This window comes from Salvia miltiorrhiza, chromosome 7 (assembly GCF_028751815.1).
Source record: "Salvia miltiorrhiza cultivar Shanhuang (shh) chromosome 7, IMPLAD_Smil_shh, whole genome shotgun sequence".
Lineage (NCBI taxonomy): Eukaryota > Viridiplantae > Streptophyta > Magnoliopsida > Lamiales > Lamiaceae > Salvia > Salvia miltiorrhiza.
The window spans coordinates 60,153,751-60,178,730 of record NC_080393.1 but is presented as its reverse complement, the minus strand read 5'-3'; the positions used below and the strand labels follow the sequence as shown (position 1 = coordinate 60,178,730).

Below are 24,980 nucleotides of genomic sequence, written 5' to 3'. Positions count from 1 at the left end.
TCACGTCCTTCAATTTCCATACAGATCCATTGAGTTTGATCTGTACTTCTCCTATGCCCACCACGCTGCATGGATGATCATCTCCGAGATATACTTCTCCGAAATTTCCCGACATGTAAATTATGAAGGAATTTCGATTCGAGGTGGCATGGAAAGATGCTCCAGAGTCTATGACCCAATACTCGGCCATTTTCTCCATGGAACATATCAAGGCATCGCCTTCTTCTTCAGCCATAACATTGGCTTCGGTCTTTTTCTCGTTTTCCTTTGAAGGTAATTTACACTGCGTTCTGTAGTGTCCGACCTGACCACAGTTCCAACATTCAACAGACTTTGATTTGTTGGAATTCTTGTGGATCCTGGAGCTCTGCCTGCCATTCCTTGACTTGCTCCGTCCACGCCTTTGACTTCTGTTTGAGTTTCTGCCTCTGCTTTCTGCATTTAAGGCGGCACCTGAAGTGGAGGTTACATCTGACTGTCTCCTGATCTCCTCGGTTAAGATCATGCTCACGACATCATCGAACTTCATTTTGGACTTACCGGCAGAGCTGCTAATGGCCGTAACTGTGCCATTCCAGCTCTCAGGTAACTGCCCAAGTATTAACAAAGCCCGGACCTCATCATCAAAATTGATGTCCACCGTGGTAAGTTGGTCCGTCACTTCGTTGAACTCGTTCAAATGTTCTCCAAATCTTCCGCTTTCCGTCATTTTCATATTGAACAATTTCTTGATCAAATGAACTTTATTTGCTGCAGACGGCTGCTCGTACATGCTGGATAAAGCTTTCATGAGAGACGCTGTTGTCTTCTCATGCTTTATGTTGAAGGCGACTGACTTTGACAAGGTCAGTCTGATTGCGCCGAGTGCCTTTCGATCAAGCACCTCCCACTCGTCGTCCTTCATATCCACTGGCTTTTCCTTCAAGGGCTTATACAGGTCCTTCTGGTACAAGTAATCCTCCATTTGCATTTTCCAAAATCCAAAATTCACACCATTGAATTTCTCCATTTTGGAAATTTTATCGTCTGTCGACATTGCTCCCACTCGATCAAAAAACACGATAATTTTCTCAAAAAATTCGTTTCTGATGTGGAGGTTCAGTTTACACTGCAACCACAGAGCATACTAAGAATTTTAAAAGAATAATTACCGTTGCGCACGAAACACGTGAATAGTACCAGCGCAAGAAAAAAAAAATTCGCCACCAACGTGGCTCTGATACCAGTTGTTAGGAAATTAGACGCAACTAATTCCGCCCGGGATCAAGTGTGACTCAATATTGTGGATATCGACCGATATGAAACGAGAATAAAAAATGACACCGATATTTTTAACGTGGTTCGGCCAAACTGCCTACGTCCACGGACCCACACCAATATATTAGAGAATCTCAAAAGGAGGAGTACAACAAAAATACCACACTGTATTTTGTATATGCCTACGCAGAGGCTATCTCTCAACTCACTTTTATCACTCGTGTATAACTTCCACACTGAAGTTTTCTCTCACAAGAATTTTCTCTCTCTCTCTCTTTCTCTAGCTGAAAGTTAGATTGTTGTTTTGGTGTTGTATTTAGCAAGTGCTGCGGAAGGGATTATTTATAGTGAAGGAATTGGAGGTGGTAGGTGAGATGTGGTTGGTGAGAGGTGGTTGGTGGCAGCCATAAAAGAAAGCTGCCACTTTTGACTAACAATTTCCACCATTCAGGCTCATACCATTGCATTCCCCTGAAAATTAAACAACGTTTTCAAGTTTATAAAGGTGATTTGCATTTCATTTTCTATTTTTTTTTAAATAAGAAACCAAATTTTATTGATAACACACAATTATAATGCAGTAAATAAGCTTAGATAAACAAAAATAGTAATGCTAATCCCTTGTTTACTAAGTAATATTTCCAGAATTTACCAAGTTGCAGATCAACATTGTCATCAACTTTAATATAAAACTCTGCATCCCACATGTGCACTGCTGCGCTAAAGAAAAATTTTGCTTTCTTGGGCAATTCCTCATCAGCCTCCTCATGATTATCCTAACCACAAAAGAATGTGGTTATTCACATCATATAGAATACCCTTAATTATTTTGGGGCCCCCAAATCCCTTAGCCACTTTCAATGTTTTGATTAGGGCTGACAATTTTTGACACGACACGAAACCGCACGAAATTAATGGATTAGTAACACGTACGATAAGGTTTGGGTCATTATCGGGTCGACCTGATAAGTTCGGGTTGGGTTCGGGTCGGATTCAGGTAACCCGATAGTGATATTATTATTTTTATTAAATATTTATTTTAATTTTTTAATTTTTGATTTCTAATTTTTTATCTTCACTTCAGTTTAGGGTTTCAATATCTTCCATTTTTTAACTATTGTTTCTTTTATTATACTTTTATGCCTCATTCTAAATTCCTCCTACGTCGATTGGATATGTTGAGCATATGTGACGAATCTTGTATTATTATTATTATTATTATTATTATTATTATTATTATTGTTGTTGTTGTTGTTGTTGTTGTTGTTGTTGTTGTTGTTGTTGTTGTTGTTGTTGTTGTTGTTGTGAATGAATCAAATCAAATTCGTGTTGTTATCATGTCACAATCGAATCGTGTCGTTATTTTATCGTGTCAACCCGATTCAAATCGTTGTTATTAGGTCGTTATCAGATCGTGTCGTGTCAACCCGGTTCAAATCGTGTTGATATCGGGTTCGTGTCGGGTTCGGGTTTAGGTGTATCAGGTCGGGTTCGGGTTGGGTTCGAGCATTCCCTTATCAGATCGGGTTTCGGATCGATATCAGGTCGACCCGCACGATTTGACAGCCCTAGTCTTGATAACAATGACAAGCACAATAAAGTCAAGTAAGATTGTTTTGTCGTTATTTGTGTCATTGTCTTTTATTACTTTAGTCGTATTTTCTTGTGAAAGTTGTGTAGAGTAGTGGCGATTTTGTGTTAAATTGAGCTTAGTGTTAATTGTGATGCTTTAGGTGTTAAATGAAGAATGTTGGTGTTAAAGCGTTTGAAGATCGTGAAGTAAGCTCACAACGTTACAAAAGATGGTGTGTAAACTTTGCTAGTCGTGGCGCACTATGAACCGGGGTGACTAGTTGAAGAAATATGGGCAGAATATGGAATGAGCAACGGCGCACTAGTCAATCGGGCTGACCCTGACAGTTTTCTAACAGGATTTTTCATATGAAAAGCAATTTTTAGATATTAAAACACAACTATATATAGACCGAAGACTATATATTCTTATGATATACTACGAGTATGTAGCCTTTAATTTCGAAAAACATGCACATACACTACAATTTTTGTTAATAAATTGTAGTTTATATAGTGTAGAGAAAATTCAAATTTGTAGTAGTGTATATATACAAAATCTGCAACTAAAAATAAGTCCTACAACTTACAGAGATTAAATACTTGAATAACCTGCACTTTGAACAATAAGCTCTGAGATTGTTGGAAGAACTTAAAAGATCGATATATAAAGTTATGAGAAGATTATTTTGACTATCATGAACATATTATTTATTTACATAAAGATCGTTTCATTAGTTATAATTAGTATGTTATGGAGTAAATATTAATAATAAATAATAAATACTATATAATTAGTCTTTTTGTCTCAAATAAGATTAATTTACTACTTGTTCTCGTTTCAAACTAATTTATTAATACCAAAGTCTAACTATTAAAACTATTTTAAAATTTATATACTCGTACTCGTTCTAAATTGTACTCCATCCATTTATAAAATGTTATCATAAGGGAGGAAGACACGAGTTTTAAGAAAAATTGTGTTGTTTATTTAATTAGTGGATAAATGGGCCCACAAATAAAGAAAAATGAAAAAAAATAATTAAGTTTGTGAGTGGGGCATGAGACCCACATGTTAGTGAGAGGAGAAAGAAACCCACAAATTATTACTTAAAATATATTAGGACAATTTTTTGTGGACGGACCAAAATGACAAATTATGACAACATTTCGTGGACGGATGGAGTATTAAAAATATACTCTTTCCGTCCCACAAATAACTTCTTAACTTTCATTTTTGGGTCGTCCCTTAAATAACTTCTATTTTCATTTGAGGACACTACGACACCACTAATAATAGTACCACATTTACTCTTACTTTTTACTTTTTCATCACTTTCAATACAATTTATAACACATTTTCACCACTTACAATACTAATTAACACTTTTCACCATTCCAATACACTCAACATTTTCGCCTTAAAACTAATGTCACTCCCTCTACTAAGTTATTTGGAGAACTGATGGAGTATTTTACTAGTACTTGTTTTCATCACCTCATATAGTAATACCCACTAATTTCTTGCACATGTTTGAATGTATAAAATATGCATATAAACAAATAAAATTTATAACAATAATTGATTATTCATCTCAATAAAATTCAAAAATTCGCAAAGCAACTATTAATAATAAATTGTATAAATTAACAACAAAAGATTGAAAGTTAAATTAAATATATACACTTAAAAACTATACAATTTACGAAAATCGTTTAAAACGAAAATTATAATTTGTGCCATTTTAATTACAAAATCTATATATTGAGTATCAAAATAAAATATTTCTAAATGTTATTATAAAAAATATTATTATAACAAAAATCTATATATTCTAGGTTAAAATTATTGCGCTCGCATTTTTTTCATCAATCAATGGCTCTCTCTAGAGTGTTGCGATTTCGTTCATTCTGTTCGGCGATTACTCGTATATTATTATCTTATAAATACCGTCTTTCATTGCTCGTTCATTCTGTTCGGCGATTACTCGTATATTATTATCTTATAAATACCGTCTTTCATTGCACAGGTGCCCCTGAGCAAGGCATACTATCCTTGGCTCACATTGGCTAGGCTCGCAGACCTTTTGTTTCTTTTGTTCACTAATCTACATATTTTGTTTCTTTCATTACAAAAGTGTTTCTTTTGTTTCTTTTGGCTCACATTGCGACTGGATTATTTGAATGAGAGGTAGGGTTGTTCACTAATCTAACACCCACGTAATATGCATGGGGCAGTGGTGGAGTCAGAAATTTACATTAGAGGGGGCTAAATTTGTATGAGGGTTCGGGACTATCCCAAACCAAATTCTATTACAATTTTTATTTTTTAGAATATTATATTTAAAAAATAAAATTTTATAAGTTTTATATATTATTTAAAATAGCTCTAACAAAAATAATAGCATTAAAATGAAGATGAAATTATTTATAGTTGGAGCCTTATCAAATGAATGATCAAGACTTTGACAAAACTTTTTTTTATCTAATGAACTCTATTATATATCTCTTTAAAGTTTTCACCAAAATACCTAGATATTTTTTCTTTCAAATTTTCTATTAGTGTAGAAAGAGTTTTTGAAACTTTTAATTAATTTTTATAGATCAATATTTGACAACATATTTTTTGAGACGTTAATTGGCTGTAAATCCACAAACTATAGTGAATTTTGGTATTTTTCCAATTCTATAAATGAGAAAAAAGAGTATGATGTTCAATATTAGATATAAATGAGAGTGAATAAAAATTAATTTTGACACTTCAAATGATCATAACTTATTCATTTCGAAATTATTTTTTTATAATTTTTACATCAAATTAAATATCTTTTCATAATCTTTAATTTAACATTCATATTGAGTATTTTTTTCATGAATCAAAATTAATTATTTTATAGAAAATAATTAAAATAGAAAAAAGAAGATAGAAAATTTGGAGGAAAAAATTATGAGAGAGAAAAATTAAAGGTAAAAAAACTCCTCTTTTATATTATGTATATAAACTAGCGTCTAACCCGTCGAAATTCGACGGGAATTATTTTATGTCATCATTTATAATTATTTTATGTTATTTTTATTACTATAGCATATGAAATAGTTTATGTATAAATTATTTCTTTAATTAATTTGATATGATCAAATTAAATTAGTAATACAATATTTGAAATAATATTAATCTTAATCACTTTCGCCAATTAAATGTAGGTTGTGATAATAGAAATACATTTTTATATAAATATTCATTTGATGAAGTTTATAAAAAGTTGATGTGGGATTGAAGATTTTAGAAGAAAAAAATATGTAAATTTAAAGTATTATACGATTAATGTGTCGCATCTGCTGTTAATCGTATATCGATATTAATTATTATTCTTACAATTTCACTTTTTGTGTGACTCGTTCTCCACTTTCACTAACTATCACTCTTATAATTTCACTTTTTGTGGGACACATTCTCCACTTATCAAATACATAACTAACTTTTATTAAAACTTGTGTCATCCTCTCTTAGGAAGATGTATGGGGGACGGAGGAAGTATTAAGTTTGTTCAAATTCTTTAAATTTGACGGATATGAAATAATTTAACTAAACATATGTCATCTGAGTATCAGCTCATATGGACCTAATAAGACCAGATAATCATATGAAGCTCTAAAGACCACATATGACATTTGAACGTCAAAATTTTGAAAATCATATTCTTTGGAGTTTGAAACACCACATATGAATTTTGAGCATCATCTTGTATGGAGCTTGAAGATTATAACGTACTTGTGAGTATCATTTTGTCTAGAATTTGTGAAACTATAATTAAGTTATGAGAATAATCTCGTCTCAAACTTTAAACAACATCGTCAAATTTGAAATCATATTTAATCATATATATATATATATATATATATAGTTAATTATTTAAGTAAATACATATATATATATATATAAACGTATTATATATACACATATTAATTTGTGAGTATGATGTGATAAACTTAAACTAATATTATATAATAAAATACAATAAAAATATAAATCTTTTTTAGATATAGAAATTGATTAAAAATTTAGAAAAAAAATAAGAATGAATGAAAATTGAAGAAAATTAAAATAAAGGCATAGCAAATTGTAAAGCTATCATTATTGGTTCTTTATCCTCGCTTGATCTGCTTTCCATGAATATTTTGAGTTCATGATTCCCACAATACGCAAATTACTTGTGTGCCACTGTTGCATATATAATTAAAAACATAATTTAATATAAAATTAGAAATATTAATCATTATTCAATGAAAAATTTAGAAACTTACTCTGCATCAGCCAATGTTATGTCACACTTCTTAGCTTTGCCATGATTCATTTCAACACAATCTATGGTAATATCTTCGATTTTTACCTCCCCAAGAATATCTACAAAAAAAATGTAATTTAAATACAAAATCAAAACTAATATTAGAAAATTATAGAATAAAATAATTTTTTTCTATAATATATTGTATTTACTCAATACTAATTCCGGATCATGTGAATGAATATTTCGAAAATGGATGAAATCAAATCCATTTTCAGTAATATTTGGGCGTTTAGTTGATTCAGAAACAATGGTTCTAAATCTAAAACCGATTTTTCACTCATGATTGATTTTTGCATGCTGAAAGTTAGGCTTGTTTTCCTATACTTGAAAGTTTTTAATAGTTGTTATTTGTCCCTCTTTAAGTAACTCATGAAACTTTTTCTTGAACCCTATTGAGATGGATGCTTGGATTTTGTTGCCCTACATAATAAAAATATGTTATTAGATAGTATAAATTGAAAATTAATAATTTTACAAAACTATTTATTCAATAAGAATATTGTAATAAGACTTACCCATTCATCGATCATGATCATTTCAAGTGCTTCCTTGCCCAATTTATCTTTTTGAACACATAAGCGCAAAATTCTGACCACCACGTATTTATTTCGTATTTTTGGATTGATGGCATTCAAACGAATAGTTTCATCATTCATCGACATTTCCTATATTTAGAATAAGTAAATTAATTATAAAATATTATGCTATTATTCACATGAGTTACAAAAGATACATAATCTAAAACAAAATACTCTCCATTCTTAGTGAACTTGCAATGCAATCATTATAGTGAAAGAAATAGTTAGGAACGAACCAAAAAATCTTGAGACCTTACAAAATCAGCTCAAGACACTAAATTTTCTATAACTTAATTTTCAATACATAAAATTGCCAAACCTTTAGCATTTAAAATTAATTTTTTCTTTAGAACTTATATATATATATATATATATATATATATATATATATATATATATATATACATGACATCCGTGAAATAGGTTTTGGCGTTGTGTGAACTTTTTTAATTTAATTCAACAAATATGAGTATATAAAATCCACCAACTAAAAGTTTTCACAGTTCAAGCTCGACTCCTCTAAATCTGCAAACCACATATTCTAATAGTTTCTGCAGATTATCAATTCATAATGGTCTGATCAGTAAAGTAGATAGCCGGAGCTGTCCTCTCAACATATGCTTATATGGGAAAAGAAAATCCCCATCCCCTCTTAAGCAATTGCCAAATCCAACATCTCTACTCATCAGAACACGAGAAACAACAAATTATGATACATAAAAAATGGCAACAAAAACACACACTGATCCACAAAATATTAATTTACAATTGATCACGTAATAAAATATTATTGCAAGAAAAAGAGACTCACACAATTCTACGCATAATACATAATCATACATAGCCTAAAAAAAGTTAAGGGTTGAATAAATACCTCTAGATAGAAAGAGAGCAGAAACTTAAGAAAGGAGAACCGAAACTTAAGAAAGTAGAACCGATAAGAAATAAAAATAATTATACACGATGAAATATAAGATTGTCAATTTGACAAAGAATTCTACATTTGATAGAATTTATATAAGAATTTGAGTCTATCTATAATTTGTTAATAATTGTAATGTTGATCAAATACATGTTAATAATTAAAATCAAGAGAAAGTGATAAAGATGATAGAAGATATAGTTCGAAATTAGTCGAAATTAGTTATGATAGATCTTTGGCTTTTGTTATCTATAACAATTTGTTAATAATGAAGATGTAGTTCGAAATTAGATATATAAATTTGTTGATGATAGGTTCGAAATTAAATATATAGAAATTTGTTGATTAAAAATTTAGAAAAAAGAAGAATGAATGAGAATTGAGGAAAATTAGAATAGAGTAATTATACGACGCCACGTAGGATATAGTTTATTTTACTTATATATATATATATATAATATAATAATATATAGATTTGTATTAGTTATAAAGGATTGCCAATTCAACTCAAATATAAAAATAATTAGATATATATCAAATATATTACAACTAAGCCAAACTAAATCATTGGCTCCTAATTTCGATATATATGAAAAATTCATTGGCGGCTGATTTCGTATGATTGGAAACATCAATATATAACATACAAAAAATAACCTTAAAATAAAATATAAGATAAAATAGGTAATTCATATGTTGTGCTAAAGCTCTTTTTATATTAGTATAAGATATAGCCCCCCAAATTGTGAATTACATATGATTTATATGCTTCCGGATTAAACAATTCCATCTTCATTGCATAATTTTTGAAGTGGTAGAGTCAATAATATCATACTAGTATTTACTCCCTCCGTCCCATTTCAAATGATTCAATTTTTATTTTAGATTGTCTCATTTTAAATGACTCAACCCAAATTTTAAAAATAAAATTAGGCATTTAACACTATTTTTTTTACATCTTGGATCGAGAAATGGTTGTTCATATCTAGAAGAAATATATCTTCCTAATAATATTGCTACCAACCAAACACTCTTTCGTCTCCAACAACACTTCCGTTGACCAATTTTCATTTTGCAATCTGCAGTTTAATCTGAGATGGCAGCTTATGCAGCTCTCGCTTCTCTCTTGAATACGATTGAGCAGATGATGACCCATCCTCCTATTTCCACTTCTTTCGACAACAATCAGATCCAATCTCTTAAGGAGAAGGCTGATTTGTTGCTCGATTTCATAGAGACCTTTAATTATGGTGGAGTTAGCGAAGAAGCACAAGATCTCGAAAGCCTAATCACATCTGCTGCTCATACAGCCCAAGATATGATTGAATCTCACATCGTCAATCAACTCCTTCCTCTTTCAGCTGATGATCGCGATGCAGCTTTGAGTTTCTCCTTGTATCTACAGAAAAAAGGGCAATTGAAGAGAAAAATGCAGCTGATAACAGGGAATCAACTTTCAATTTCTCACTCTATGTACAGAATAAAAGGGAAATTGAAAAGAAAATTACACCTGTAGCTGGAGGTGGATGCTGGATCAATTTCATGCAGCTCATTAAGAATCAATTGGAGAGAAAAAAGGGGCAATTGAAGAGAAAAATGCACCAAGCAGACCTCAGCTGCTTGGAGTATCTGCGGCAGATAATTGAAGACATGGATGCCATCATCGGAAAGGCCAATGAGTTGAAGGAGAAACAGAGAGTGAGAGAGGACCAACCCACGCATTCAACACCTCTTACTCAGAACAAAGAAGAAACTGCTATGGTGGGGTTTCGTGATGAGCTGATTCAGCTTCTTGACGAGCTCACCGGTCAACGATCCAATCTGCATACCATCTCAATCGTGGGTATGGGTGGCATGGGTAAGACTACTCTTGCCAAAAATATTTATGCTCATCAACTCATCATCGAACGCTTTGATATTCGTGCTTGGGCTACCGTATCTCAGCATTACAATGCTAAACAAATTCTTCAACAACTTCTTTCTGACAAAGATAACTCCTCCAATAAAGATGTAGATAAATTAGGAGAACAGTTACATAAAACTTTATTTGGTAGGAGATATTTGATCATATTAGATGACATATGGAGTGTTGAAGCTTGGGATGAAGTGAGGCGTTTCTTTCCCGATAACGGAAATGGAAGCCGGATTCTTCTAACTACTAGGTTGTCAGATGTGGCTAACGATTGTGGCTCTTCTTGTTTTTCAAAGAATCTTCTAGATGAGAATGAAAGTTGGGAATTATTCTGTAAGAAGGCATTCCAAAATGAAGATTGCCCAAGTGAACTTGAGGAGGTTGGAAAGGAGATTGTTAGATTATGCAAAGGACTAGCATTGTCCATTGTTGTGATTGGTGGGAGTCTTCTAAAGTCTCCTAGGACAGTAGGATATTGGAAGAGTGTTGCCGAAGATATAGAATCAAGTCCCAATTCAAAAGAGAAGCAAGAAAGCTTAGATGTATTGTTTTCAAGTTATAACCACTTGCCTCCTCGTTTAAAGCCTTGCTTTCTTCATATTGGAGTTCTTAAGAGTATTAATTATGCAAACCTCGATATCTTGAGTATCATCCAACTTTGGGTTGCTGAGGGATTTTTGAAATCAAATGGAGGCCAAGTTTTGGAAGAGATTGCAGAGGATTACTTGAAGGAACTTGTTGATAGAAATCTGATATTGGTCGGCAGGCGAAGTAAAAATGGGAAGATGAAACGTTGTGATATTCATGATCTTTTAAGAGACCTATGCTTAAAAGTAGCAGATCAACAAGGGTTTTTTCATGTGATCTCTCAAGGTCATGTAGTAGGCACAGAGCGTCGCCTCGTACATCACAATGATTGGTGGAGCCAAACTTCCAGACCCCAACTTGCTCGCTCTATCATGAACTCTAACTTTCAGGAGGAGGAGTTTCATAAACATAGATTGCTGAGAGTTTTGGATATATACAGTGACGGGTCAGTTGAAGAATCATTAAATGGGCTTGCTAACTTGCGCTACCTTGCTGCGAGGGAACCTGGTTACCTGTTTGAGTTGGAGCTTCCTAGTTCATTATCCTTGGTATGGAATCTGCATGCTTTAATCTTTCATAATAATTCACTGGAAGTTGTTGCACCAATTGAAATTTGGAAGATGCGACAACTTAGGCATATCCAGTGTGATCGAATTTATCTTCCTCATCCCGACGGGCAAGATGAGTTGTTAATCTTGGATAATCTTCAGACACTTGGGAGAGCAGTGAATTTGATGTTGAGTGAGGATGTGTGCAACATCATTCCCAACATCAAGAAATTGCATCTTGAATATGAGTGGTACTGGCAACGACGATGGAATGATAGTTTGATTGAGTGTTTGTGTAATATTGATCGCTTGCATAAACTTGAATCACTCAAACTGAGATGCGTCACGCCTTACCAGCTGAATGAGATGCTCTCGTTTCCCAGATCTCTAAACAAGTTGGCTTTGGATACGATCAATTTTGAATGGGATGATCTGACAATGATTGGTTCGCTGCCCATACTGGAAATTCTCCAGATAAAATTTAACTGGAATGGCAGCACGTGGAGTCCTGTTGATGGGCAATTTCAACGCCTCAAGTTCTTGAAAATTGATGGCTGTAACCTGAGATGTTGGAATGCATATAGTTGTCATTTCCCAATTCTGGAGAAGCTTCTTCTTAGATGTCTATTTCAGTTGGAAGAGATCCCATGGGGTATTGGTGACATACCAACACTCAAACTTATTCATCTGAGGAAATGTAGTAACTCTGCCGCGATTTCAGCTATCAAAATAAAAGAGGAGCAGCGCGAGAGTCAGGGCAATGATGACCTTCAAATCCAAATTAGTGTCCACACACGTAAACTGGAGTGCTTCATGGCAATGGTGGAAGCAGAGGGCCTCACACTTAATAATGTTCAATTTGATAGTACAATTTAGGCATTTCGTTTTCTTGGTTTGAATAAATTTCCACGATGATAACTTTTATTTTTGGTTTCATATTTTGTGCTTTTATCGTGCAAATTTTACAATACATATTTCTATCGCTTGAACGCATCTTCATTTTTGTATGAGAATTATCCTTATCCAACGAAATAGAAAAGCTAAGGTTCCCCGTGGAAGCATTTTAGCTCGTATGATTTATGAGTGTTACCATACAAATTTTTAATTTTTTGTGAATTAGAAAAGGGGATGATACAAATTGAACTAGATACAATATCAATCATATGATTGATGAAATAAACGCACGAGATCATGTCTCACGTTTCACTAAAAATAAGGGGTATCATTGGAGCGCTCCCCTATATATATATATATATATATATATATATATATATATATATATAAGAAAAAATTAATTATCTAAATATAACCACTATAACCTACTTTATAACCACTATAATTATCTAAATATTATACTACTAAAACATAAGCAAAAAAATAATTAAAAACTATAAAAAAATAAAATATAACAAAAATATGTTTATATAAATAAATAAATAAATTTTACACATAATTAAATAAATCTATATAATATATTAAATTCTAAGTTTAAGATATATAACAAATTTTTTACTTACAAATTTATATTAAAATTAATACAAATTTTCTTCTCCTTAATTGCATTAAAAATTATTATTATTTAAAAATATTTAAATTTAAAATAATTACAATTAAACAATTGTGTAAATTTTTTTTAAAGGAAAAAAATGTCATTTACTTATTTTTTCACCAATAAACAGAAACAAAATGAAAAAAGCGTATGATGTTCAATATTAGAGATAAATGAGAGCGAATAAAAATTAATTTTGACACTTCAAATTATCATAACTTATTCATTTCAAAATTATTTTTTTATAATTTTTACATCAAATTAAATATCTTTTCATAATCTTTAATTTAACATCCATATTGAGTATTTTTTTCATGAATCGAAATTAATTACTTTATAGAAAAGAATTAAAATAGAAAAAATAAGATAGAAAATTTGGAGGAAAAAATTATGAGGAGAGAGAAAAATTAAAGGTAAAAAAACTCCTCTTTTATATTATATATAAATTTGTATTAGTTATAAGGGATTCCCAATTCAACTCAAATATAAAAATAATTAGATATATATCAAATATACTACAACTAAGCCAAACTAAATCATTGGCTCCTAATTTCGATATATATGAAAAATTCATTGGCGGCTGATTTCGTATGATTGGAAACATCAATATATAATATACAAAAAATAAACTTAAAGTAAAATATAAGATAAAATAGGTAATTCATATGTTGTGCTAAAGCTCTTTTTATATTAGTATAAGATATAGCCCCCCAAATTGTGAATTACATATGATTTATATGCTTTCGGATTAAACAATTCCATCTTCATTGCATAATTTTTGAAGTGGTAAAGTCAATAATATTATACTAGTATTTACTTCCTCCGTCCCATTTCAAATGATCCAATTTTTATTTTGGATTGTCCCATTTTAAATGATCCAACCCAAATTTAAAAATAAAATTAAGCATTTAATACTACTAGTGTATCTCCCGCGCGATGCGCGGTGATTATGATTTTAGACTTGCGTGAGCTACACATATAACATAATATAATATAATATTGCTTTTTTTTTATAATAATAGTGAAATTGTATTATTTTAACAAATTTTCAATGTAAACAAATAAAACTACATAATACGAAAAATTGGAATATCATAAATAAATAAAAATAACAATGAGAAAAACAACAAAATGTTAAGTGTTGTAGTAGTCTCAACTTTCAAAATATCCTGTGAGAACCACATATTTTTGTGAGAACGAAAAAAAAAATCACAGCCATTGATTTGGGAAGATCAAATTGTTGTTCAACAGTAAGACATGAATATTGTTGTTCATGTGTCATGTGAACAACAATGTTCATAATTTGTTCAAGTATTTTATGTATTTGTTCATGATTTTTCGTTTTCACAAAAAGATGAGTTCTCACATGATCCTAACCCTATAAAAAGAAAATTCTAAAAAATAAAAATAAAAAGTTGTTTCATTCAACCAATATGCTGAAAATTTAAACTTTTATAACATATTCATTTTAAATTCAGTTTATACATATGATATATTAAATTAAAGGGTTAATAGCCAAAAAATACACGAACTTTCACCAAATTTGCAAATTGCACATGACCTTCAAAATTGGCCTCAGAATACATGACCTTTTAATTTAATCGCGATTTTCCCCCGACGAGATTTCCGATCAGAGCCAAGTTTGACCGGTGATTATGTGGACATTACGTGGCTAAGTTATACACGCTGGCAAAAAAAGAGTAGAAAACATCGTCGTTTTTTCTAACACAACCTTCATCTCCTTTGATGCACCACCTTTTACACTTACGGTTGAATTTGGAGGGAAGATAGAACGTCGAAGGGGTTTTAGGCAAATCCAAGAAAAATCGAAGCAATTTCTTCAACTATTCCGACAACGAACAAGCTACGAAGGCAAAGAGATACGTTTGAAGAGCACGTCTGAAATCGAAGGAAGATAGAAGGTGGATTTCAGAGTGTGATAACATGGGTGGAAGGTATGTTCGTAAAATCGCGAATTTCAAGTGTGATATTAGATAGTTCTTAATTGTTGTATTTCGCAATCGGTTAGGGTTTGGAAAATGATTTTTTTTCGCTTTTACATTGCAGTGATAACTTCTCACTATTCGTTCATCATGGTGGAGAGTTTCGTGAAGTTCAGGGCTTTGATGCTTATGGTGGGGTAAAAAGGTAGGGTTTCATGACCTTAATGTAGATAAGTTTGGTTTTTTTTTTATTTGAAGAATTTAGTGGAGAGTTTGGGTTATTCTGGATGGGCTAAGTTAGTCTATGTCGAACCTAAATCATATGTATTTAGGGTAATCAAAACCGATAAAGAGGTGATGGATATGTTGGGTTTTCTTACAGATGTTAATAGAGTTGTTAGCGTTTTTGTGGAGGGGGGGATTAGGAAAAGTGATGTTGGGGCAGTTGATGAGGGTGATGCTGGGGCAGTTGATCAGGGAGATGCTGGGGAAGGGGAAGATGATCAGGGAGATGATGGGGAAGATGCTGAGGGAGATGCTGGGGAAGGGGAAGATGATCAGGGAGATGCTGGGGAAGGGGAAGATGCTGAAGAGGGGACATATGAGCCTTCTCTTAAGGACTTATTGTCAAACTTGCCTACTATAGATTTAAGTGGAGGGGATTGGGTGCTTGAAAGGTATGATGGAGGATTAACAACTGACTCAGAGGAAGAGTATCTGCCCTCTAATGCTGAAGAAAGTGATGATGCAGATGATGATAACAGGGAGGGTTTAGATGATGATAACATGGAGGGTTTAGAGGATGAAGGCTATGTGGCTGTTAAGAAAAAGCAGAGGGAAACAGGTCCAGGTCCTAGCTCATGGGTAGGGGATTTGCTTAAGACATGTAATCCTGTTAATGAGGAAGAGAACAAGTCAGATTATGAGGAATATGGTGATGAGATTATTTCCTCTGAGAGTGATGGTGAAGGGCAGCCTAAGAAAAAAAAAATAGGTATGACCCAAAGGCAGATGACAAAGACCTAGACCTTAAGCTAGGCCTTAGATTTGAAGATGGGAAGCAATGTAAGGCAGCTTTAACAAGTTGGGCAATAGCTAATGGTTGGTTCATTAGATTTAGAAGAGTGTCTAAAGACCAATGTGAGGCTATCTGCAAGCCACCATGTCTGTGGAGGGTGTATGCGTCTGTTGTGTCTAAGGATGCAGCATTCATGATTAAGTCATACAAGGGGGAACATACCTGTAAGAGGGCTACAAAGAACAAGTTATTAAGTTCTAAATAGATAGCTAATAAGTACCTGCCAGTGTTCAGAGTAAAACCTAATTGGGATGTTAGTGAATTGAGGAGAGACATAGCTGATAGATTTGCAGTCGATGTTGGCAGGGATAGGTTATATAAAGCAATGAAACATGCATTAAAGATTGTCAAAGGGTCGGTTGAAGAGCACTATGCATCTCTTAGGAGATACATAGCTGAACTGAAAAGAGTTGATGGAGAGGGCACATTTGATGTTGTTGTGGGCAGTGATGGGGTATTCAAGGGCCTGTACATATGTCATTCTGCATTGAGGAAAGGTTTTAAAGAGAGTTGTAGACCATTGATAGGCTTAGATGGATGTTTTTTAAAGACTTACTTGGGTGGGATCTTGATGTGTGCTATTGGAAAGGATGGGAACAATCAGATGTTCCCAATAGCATGGGGAGTGGTCAGTGTTGAGAACGAGGTGAATTGGAGTTGGTTTGTCAAGCGAGTAGATGATCTCGAGATCGGCAGTGGTGAAAACTACACCTTCATCAGTGATCAACAGAAAGTAAGCAATCTTTCAACCTATTTTAACAACTTATGCATTCAACTTGTAATATGCATTCACACTTGTATTTTTCAAATAACAGGGGCTGATGAATGCTGTGAGCAATTATGCTCCAAGGGCAGAGCATCGGAATTGTGCCCGCCACATCTACATGAATTGGAAGAAAGACAATAAAGGAGCAACTTTGAAGACAATATTTTGGAAGGCTGTCAGAGCTACAACCGAACAACAATACAAGAAGGTGCTTGAGGAGATGAAGGCTGAGAGTGTTGGAGCTTACCAGAGCTTCATTGAGAGGGACACTTCGAAATTCTGTAAGGCCTTTCTATCTTGCAAACCTTGTTCGGACATGGTAGACAATAATATAAGTGAGACTTTCAATGGCTGGATACTTAGTGCTAGGGGAAAACACTTGATACACTGTATGGAAGAGATCAGAACAGCCCTTATGATGAGGCAAGTGAAAAAATTACATGATATGGTAGTGGGTTCTGATAGGCTTTGTCCTATGATCAACAAAAAACTTGAGAAAATGAAGTTTCAGTCTAGGAACATGAACACTATACCTGCACTTGGAGATAAGTTTGAGGTAGATGATGAGGGTGAGAAATATGTTGTCAATATTCCACAGAGGACATGTACATGCAGAGTCTGGGAGCTTACTGGTATACCTTGCACACATGGTATACAGAGGACATGTACATTGTTGCCATTAAGTACTTGAATGATGATGCATCTAACTTTGTGCATGAGTATTACACAGTTTCCAAGTATTTGCAGGCTTATAAATATGCATTGGAGCCACTGAATGGTCCATTGCGTTGGCCACAGTGTGAGGGTAGTGTGATTAAGCCTCCAACAGTGAAGAACATGACTGGGCGGCCTAAGAAGAATAGGATTAGGGATCCCCATGAGGTTGATCCCAAAAATCCTAATAGGCTGAAAAGAAAAGGGCTAGTAATGACTTGTGGTAACTGTGGTGAGCGTGGTCATAACACAAGGGGCTGTAAGAAGGAGAAGGTCGAGAAGCCAACAAAAGAAAAGGGAGCAAAGGGGAGGCCTAAGAAGAATGAGGCTACAACAAAGGACAAGGGGAAGATGCCTGTGATGTCCAAGGCAGAGCAAAAGCAGATTGCCATGGAGAAGGCAATTGCAATTAGGGGTGCTGGACTCTATATCAGTGAGGGCAGTGGCAACCAATACTTTAGGGTACTTTTATGTCATTACTCTTCAATTATTTTAGCATATGTGTATGATGATATGTTAACTCTTGCTGACACTAATTCTTGCAGACATCTGATCAAAGGGGTGTCACCCATACCACCCACGGAGGAGAATCAGGTGGCAGAGGAAGAGGAAGACCAAGGGGTGGTGCAAGAGGAAGAGCTCGGGGTGGTGCAAGAGGAAGCGCTCGAGGTGGTGCAGCCGACAGTGTTGCAAGCAATCAACCGTCAGGAAGCACATTGTTGGAATGCTCAGCTACACAAGAGAGCATTAACAAGTGATTGAAGACTACAACAACTTTTGATTTGCTTTTGAATCTAGGCTTTTGAATGTCAGTGTTGGATAAACATAAAACTATTCCATCTTTCTGTACATTATAACCTTTTTTTGGAACTTTTGAATCTGAAATGATGAATGAATGGAGATGACACTTTTGGTTAAGTTTGTGTATCTTTGTCAATCTTTATGTAAATTCATTGTCTTTGAATAGCTTCTGAATGGATGAATCAATGAAGAATGAAAGATAAACTACATTCAAGGGCATGCTTCTTCATTCATTAACAAAGGGAAAATTACATCTTAGAATACATAAACATAATTACCACAACAATCAAAGAAAAAGTGAGAATTCTAAGTCTACATTCCATTGCTTTGAACCTTGCTTCCACTGAACTTGGCATATCTTTCTTGTTTACCATGGACTCAAGGGCTTCAACTCCATCACCTTCATACCCACTGTATTTTTCACACATCATACCCTCCAATTCGACGATTGCAGCATCTCTTTCATTTCTCAATTTGTTAAAACAGAGCTTGTAATATGGTGTTAGCTCCGGATCGACCCAATCCCAATAACGACAATCCTCGCCATCTCTCTGTCCACATTCAACGTACCTCCTCTCTGGATTCTTCTCAGTGTGAGAAGTTTTCATAATCGCAGGTAATTTATGAAAACATCTCCTTTCAACGCCTTTACTCGACCTCTCAATTGATGAAGAACTTCGCGAATGACTCATTATTCTTCATCGATCTGCCTTCTTTCTTCTCGATCCGCGTTTATCCCTTCAATTCGATGCCATTTCACAAATCGGGAGAGCTTCCATTTTAGGCGCAAGAACCCTAATTGTAGAGAGGAAGAGCTCGAACCCTAATTTCTTATATTAATTCGCATAATGTCACAATACGACGTCGTTCAGTGTGTTAAATTGTAAGTAATAAACGACGTCGTATTCTTACCATCGCCGGTCGACCACGTAGGCAAATTCCGGGAGCCACGTCAACAGTGGAGCATGTGTTGGTCAACGCGGGGGGAAAGCGCGATTAAATTAAAAGGTCATGTATTCTGAGGCCAATTTTGAAGGTCATGTGCAATTTGCAAATTTGGTGAAAGTTCGTGTATTTTTTGGCTATTAACCCTAAATTAAACCTCTTTTTATAAATTTTCATTTAATAGACATATTGCATATTTTATTTAGAACTCATTTACACACGAAGAAGAAAATGATCCATGCAAATAAAAAGAAAAAGAAAAATGATGAGTCAATGTGCCTTAATTATTAGTTGGACGAATGAATTCTTTTATTCTTTTTTTTTTGGAAATAAACGTAAATTTAGTTTGAGCATTAGATAGTTGAAGTATTTGTATTACGCGTGTGATGATATAAAATTGTTGGCTATTTGTGCATTAGATAATTTAATTGAAAACGTCTAATTACACATTTTATTGTAAACTTTCAATTATATCCTTCTAAATAAATTTGTTTTCTTAAGAAAATAAATCTATTTACATATTCTTCTATTTATACATATATTAATTGATTTTAAGAAATCATTAATCAATTTAATAAATATGGATAAATTATTAATGTTGAAAAACATCCTTTTGCAACATGACAATTTTGTAATTTTCTTTTTAAAATAAATAGGACTATATAATCTAAGGGGGGTGTATTAGTTGTGGAGTTTAATAGATTTCTATGGATTTTAAAAGTCTGGGTGTATTCGTTCCAGACTTTTAAAAGTCTGCAGAAATCTGGGTGTATTCGTTCCCGACTTTTAAAAGTTCATATAAATCTGGGTGTATTCGTTTCAGACTTTTTAAAATCCATACAAATCTAGGTGTATTCGTTATTCCATTGACTTCAAATCCAGAATGACTTTCATGGATTTCATCCAAAAAATACACACGACGAAATCCGTCCAAGAACCACGAGAATTGAAATCCATGGAATTTTGAGCGTGCGCTGAGTTCCAGCGCCCGCGGCCAAGAAGCCAGCGAGCGCCTGAGCTCAGCATACGTTGAGAAGGCCAGCGCTCGCTGGGTTTGAGCATGCGCTGGGTTCCCAGCGGCCGCTGGGTTGCAGCGGTCGTTGGGCCCAGGCAGCCCAGCCCAGCAACGCCTTTAAATACCCCTCTTCGATTTTTTTAGCCTCTCACATTCGGACGCCTACCACCCCTTCAAAACTCTCACATTCGGACGCCTACCACCCCTTCAAAACAGAAGACAAGTTCAGGGTTCTACTTTAGCTTTTAGCCAGGTATTTTTTTCTTAAATTTTATATCTTCATAATATTTTAATTATGCAATTTTTCTATAGCATGAATCTTGTATCTTCATAAATTGTTAGCAACTGTATGCTGTGTTTCTATTGCATGTGAGTTGATTTTAGTTTTTTGTTGATGTTTTTTATTTTTTATTTTTATTCATTCATATAGTACTGTTCGGAGTTTAGTAATATTATTATGGGAGACTCTCAACCACAAGATTCCAAAAAAAGGGCAGTGTATGAAGCATGGACGCAGGAACAAAGTGATGCCTTGTTACGAATTCTGGCTGAATCTGCAATTAGGGGATGGCGCGATAATAGTGGTATATTTAGCAAAGCAACAGTAGAGGAAAGGATATTGCATGTTCTCAATGAAAAACTTAGGTCCAATAAAAATTATAATCACTACCAAAGTCGTATCAAATGGTTTAAGAGCCGTTGGAATGCGTATTCAACACTGTTGAAGTTTAACTCTGGTTTTGGTTATGACAACGACACCAAAAAATTCACGGCCCCAGATGAAGTATGGGATGCGTATATAGAGGTAAATTTGTTATCAATTATTTTTTAAACACAATTTAATTTAAATAATATAGTTAATTAATAATTTTCTTATTTATGTTTTTAGGCTCACCCAAAAGATGCATACTTACGCACTGGGAGTTTTTCGGATTATGATGAATTGAGGCTTGCTGTTGGAAACGGTGTAGCTGTAGGAAGAAACGCAATTGGAGTGGGCAGTGCTACTGATGCTAGGACAATAGGAGTTGATGAAAGTAGAGGTCCGCTCATAGAGGAGTTTATCACAGTCAGTCAATCGATTCCACGCTTGATTAACATTCCATCCCCGAGTTTTATCAGATAATCCACCAATACTGAAACCAAAAACAGCTTTCATTCTAGCCAAACTAATGCGATACTCTCGCTCATACATCCTAGCTTTAATCCATTTCATATCACCAGCCATTTCCACAGTAGTCATGAACTCATAACATAAAGGATCATACCCAGAAAAATCAATATTTTTAGTATATTCTTTCATCCCTAGATTTTGCAAATACAACTCAACTTGCTCCTCAAGATTCAAATCAGTAATCAACTCCCAATCAAAGTAATGCGGATGAGTAATATAGTTCTCGTTAAATTTCTTAAATATTTCTCCCTCTAATTCGCTTTGCAATTCAAATGGACATTCATACCTTTGGCTCAAAGTAAGCTCCCCTCTACGACGTTTACGTTCTTCGTTCGGACCATTATATCGTTGAAGGTGATTTTAGAGGGTACTGGTATGGAAAAATTGTAGTTGAAGGTGATTTTTGGGGGGGGAGGTTTTGGAGCGGCTCTGGAGAGGAGAAGAATGAAATTAGGGCATCAGCGCTCGCTGGCCCTTTATATAGCATTTATTTGGTCCCAGCGCTCGCTGGGTTTCCAGCGGTGCTGGGTTTCAGCGTGCGTTGGCATCATGGATTTCAATTCAAGAATTATCCCCCAAATTCTTCGAAAATCTGTGAAAATCGGGGTGAAATCCAACCACGAATTCTTTGAAAGTCGTCTGGAATCTATGTGAATTCCATGGAATTTAAAATCCATAGACTTTTTAAAGTCTGTGGAAATCCACAACGAATACACCCCCCTAAAAGTCGAAATGTCATTAATTAAATAGAGAAAGGGAAACTAAAGTAAAAATTACAAAGACGTTAAGCATGTCAATGGTCTTAGCTATAAAAAATACAATAAAAGATTAAAATATTAAATATATAAAATTTAAATTGTCATAACTTGGTTATTCTAAATTCATTATTTTTATCATATAAGTATCAAATTAAAGGTCTCTATATGATCTCGTGTTTTATAAGATGCATAATGTATACTTTGTCCTAGTCTCCTAGACAAAATTACACAACTGCAGAAAGGAAGAAAAAATTATGCAATAAATGAGAGGAAATAATAAATTAAAAATAATGGTAAAAAAGTTATAAAATAATTTACATTTTTTAAAAATATCAATAAATATTTTGCAATATAATAATTTTAAAAGAAACGGCTTTTAATATTGTTTGGAAAAAATGGCAATCATTAATTTTTTTTAACCATCATTAATATTGTTATTAGTCAATATTTTCTTAAACGGTTAATTATTAATAATGAGTTAATTTGGTTTAGAGATTAAGATCAAACAACAATTCTAATTTTGTAGGAAACAAAATGTCGGCGGTTTTGTAGGATTTGTTTTTCAAAATTTCCAATTATATCCTTGCAATTGAATTTATTTACATTTACTTCTCGTTTTATATATGTATAGATTTTTTGGGTGTCTGACAAACATGGTTTTCGTACCTCAATTCCACATGTTTTGTTGTCATTTCCCTTCATGTTTTGCTTGTGAATGCTTGTTTGTGCCCGAATATTTAGTTTTATAAAGATTTGATATCTTGGTGTAGTTTTGGAGCAATTTCAGGAAACCTCAATGATTCATTGGAGGATTTTGAAGATATGAGATTGAAGTACGTCTCGAGAGGAATCCGTGAGCGCAAACGGCGACCAAATCCGAGTCCGGACGAGGGAGAACGGAGCAAAACGAGCGGACTGCGCAATACGCCCAGTACCCCGCGGTCACCACCCGCGGCCGCGGGGTGGGACCGCGGGTCAGCTGTTCCCAATTCCAGGGGTGTACCGCGGTCACCACCCGCGGCCGCGGGGCGGGACCGCGGGTTCCCTGAGTTTTGCCCACGTTTGAGCACCACGGGCGCGGGCCATGACCGCGGGAAAAGAGCGGAGTCGCGTTTTTCAGCCCTTAAACCCATTTCTCCCCCTTTTCCTCACATTATTCATCATCCCCAACCTCATACTCACCCATTTCCATCTTCCCCAATTCATTCACACCAAACCCTAGCCTCCATTACCACATCTTTTACCAAGATTGAAGGCATTGAAGAGGAGAGAAGATTGAAGAAAGCTCATTAATAGGATTTGTCACTTCTTACTCTCTCTTTCATTTATGTATTTCTTTGATTTTGGTTTGTTGTGTTTGAACATGTTAGGCTAAATTTCTCTTTGATTTGGGGATTAGGCTAGATGATTATTGTAATGGATTGATTATTTATGCTCAATATAAATCTTGTTTGTTCATTTGCACATTATCTTTTCAAACCCTTGATTTATTTCTTGTATGGATTGTTGGCCACATTCTATGCATTTCTAATTTGCACTTTGAATCGGGAGAGGATAATTGCAATAGATAAGGTGTTTGAAACATATCAATTCGATAACCGGGAGGTTGAGAGTTGGGTGAGAGTATGTCGATCTTTGTGTGCTTTTGGGAGTTATAGGTTAGAAGTTGACCGGGGACGGCAACTATGACCCGTAATCTACCGCTCTAGTCGTCCGGAAGGGGGCTAGAACTAGTTGGGAGATCACTCTAGATAATTAGGATTGTCAAGATTAATATTGAGCTATAATTGAAGTCTTTTGCTTAATCATCGATGCCTAGTCCCTAAATCGCCTTAATCATCTTATTAATCCACTTGCTTATTTGGTTTTATTTGTCTTTGCACTTGTTAAGTAATTAGTAGATAATCAAACCAATCACTCCATCGTTTAGTCTAAATAGCTATAGCATAATGACTTAAGGTAATCACTAGAATTTGACTACTAATCCTTGTGGAATACGACCTTGCTTCCCTATGTTGCAACTACACCGTATACTTGCGGCGTGGTGAAAATAATAGCGAACAAGTTTTTGGCGCCGTTGCCGGGGATTAGTTTAGTTTCTTTGCTTGTGATATTTTGCTTCATTGTGCTTAACTACTTTAGACATTTTACTTGCTTTAATTTTTGTTTTCTATTTTAAGATTGTGATTTGACTCTTTGTTCTTGTTGGTTGATAGGTAGTGTATGAATACAAGGTCTAAAGGTGCACCTCTTATACCTATAGACCTTGAGGTTGAAGCTTTTTGCCGACACAACAAAGCAAGAACAAGAAGAGATAGAGAGTTGGAGGAAGCTATGGCGGAAAATTTCGATTTAATCCGTCAACTCCAAAGGCAATTGGAGGACATGCAAGGGCAAATCAATGAGCAAGAGGCTCAAAGGAATGCACCACCACCACCACCTATTAGCAATATGTTCCAACCCGTGGTCCAACAAGTGGGAGTGCATGCCCCGAGAATCAATGCCAATAAT

The 24,980-nt window shown here is 34.3% G+C and overlaps 2 protein-coding genes across 2 annotated transcripts; both read left to right on the top strand.

Annotated features, from left to right (window-relative positions):
- The first annotated feature begins 10,274 nt into the window (after nt 1–10,274).
- On the top strand, nt 10,275–12,602 carry LOC130994551 (putative late blight resistance protein homolog R1A-10). Its single transcript, XM_057919594.1, has one exon. The coding sequence runs from the start codon at nt 10,275–10,277 to the stop codon at nt 12,600–12,602; it is 2,328 nt and encodes a 775-aa protein (XP_057775577.1).
- Nucleotides 12,603–20,994: 8,392 nt separating this feature from the next.
- Nucleotides 20,995–21,663, top strand: LOC130994550 (uncharacterized protein At2g29880-like). Its single transcript, XM_057919593.1, has 2 exons — nt 20,995–21,342; nt 21,427–21,663. The coding sequence occupies exons 1-2, from the start codon at nt 20,995–20,997 to the stop codon at nt 21,661–21,663; spliced, it is 585 nt and encodes a 194-aa protein (XP_057775576.1).
- Nucleotides 21,664–24,980: the final 3,317 nt, after the last annotated feature.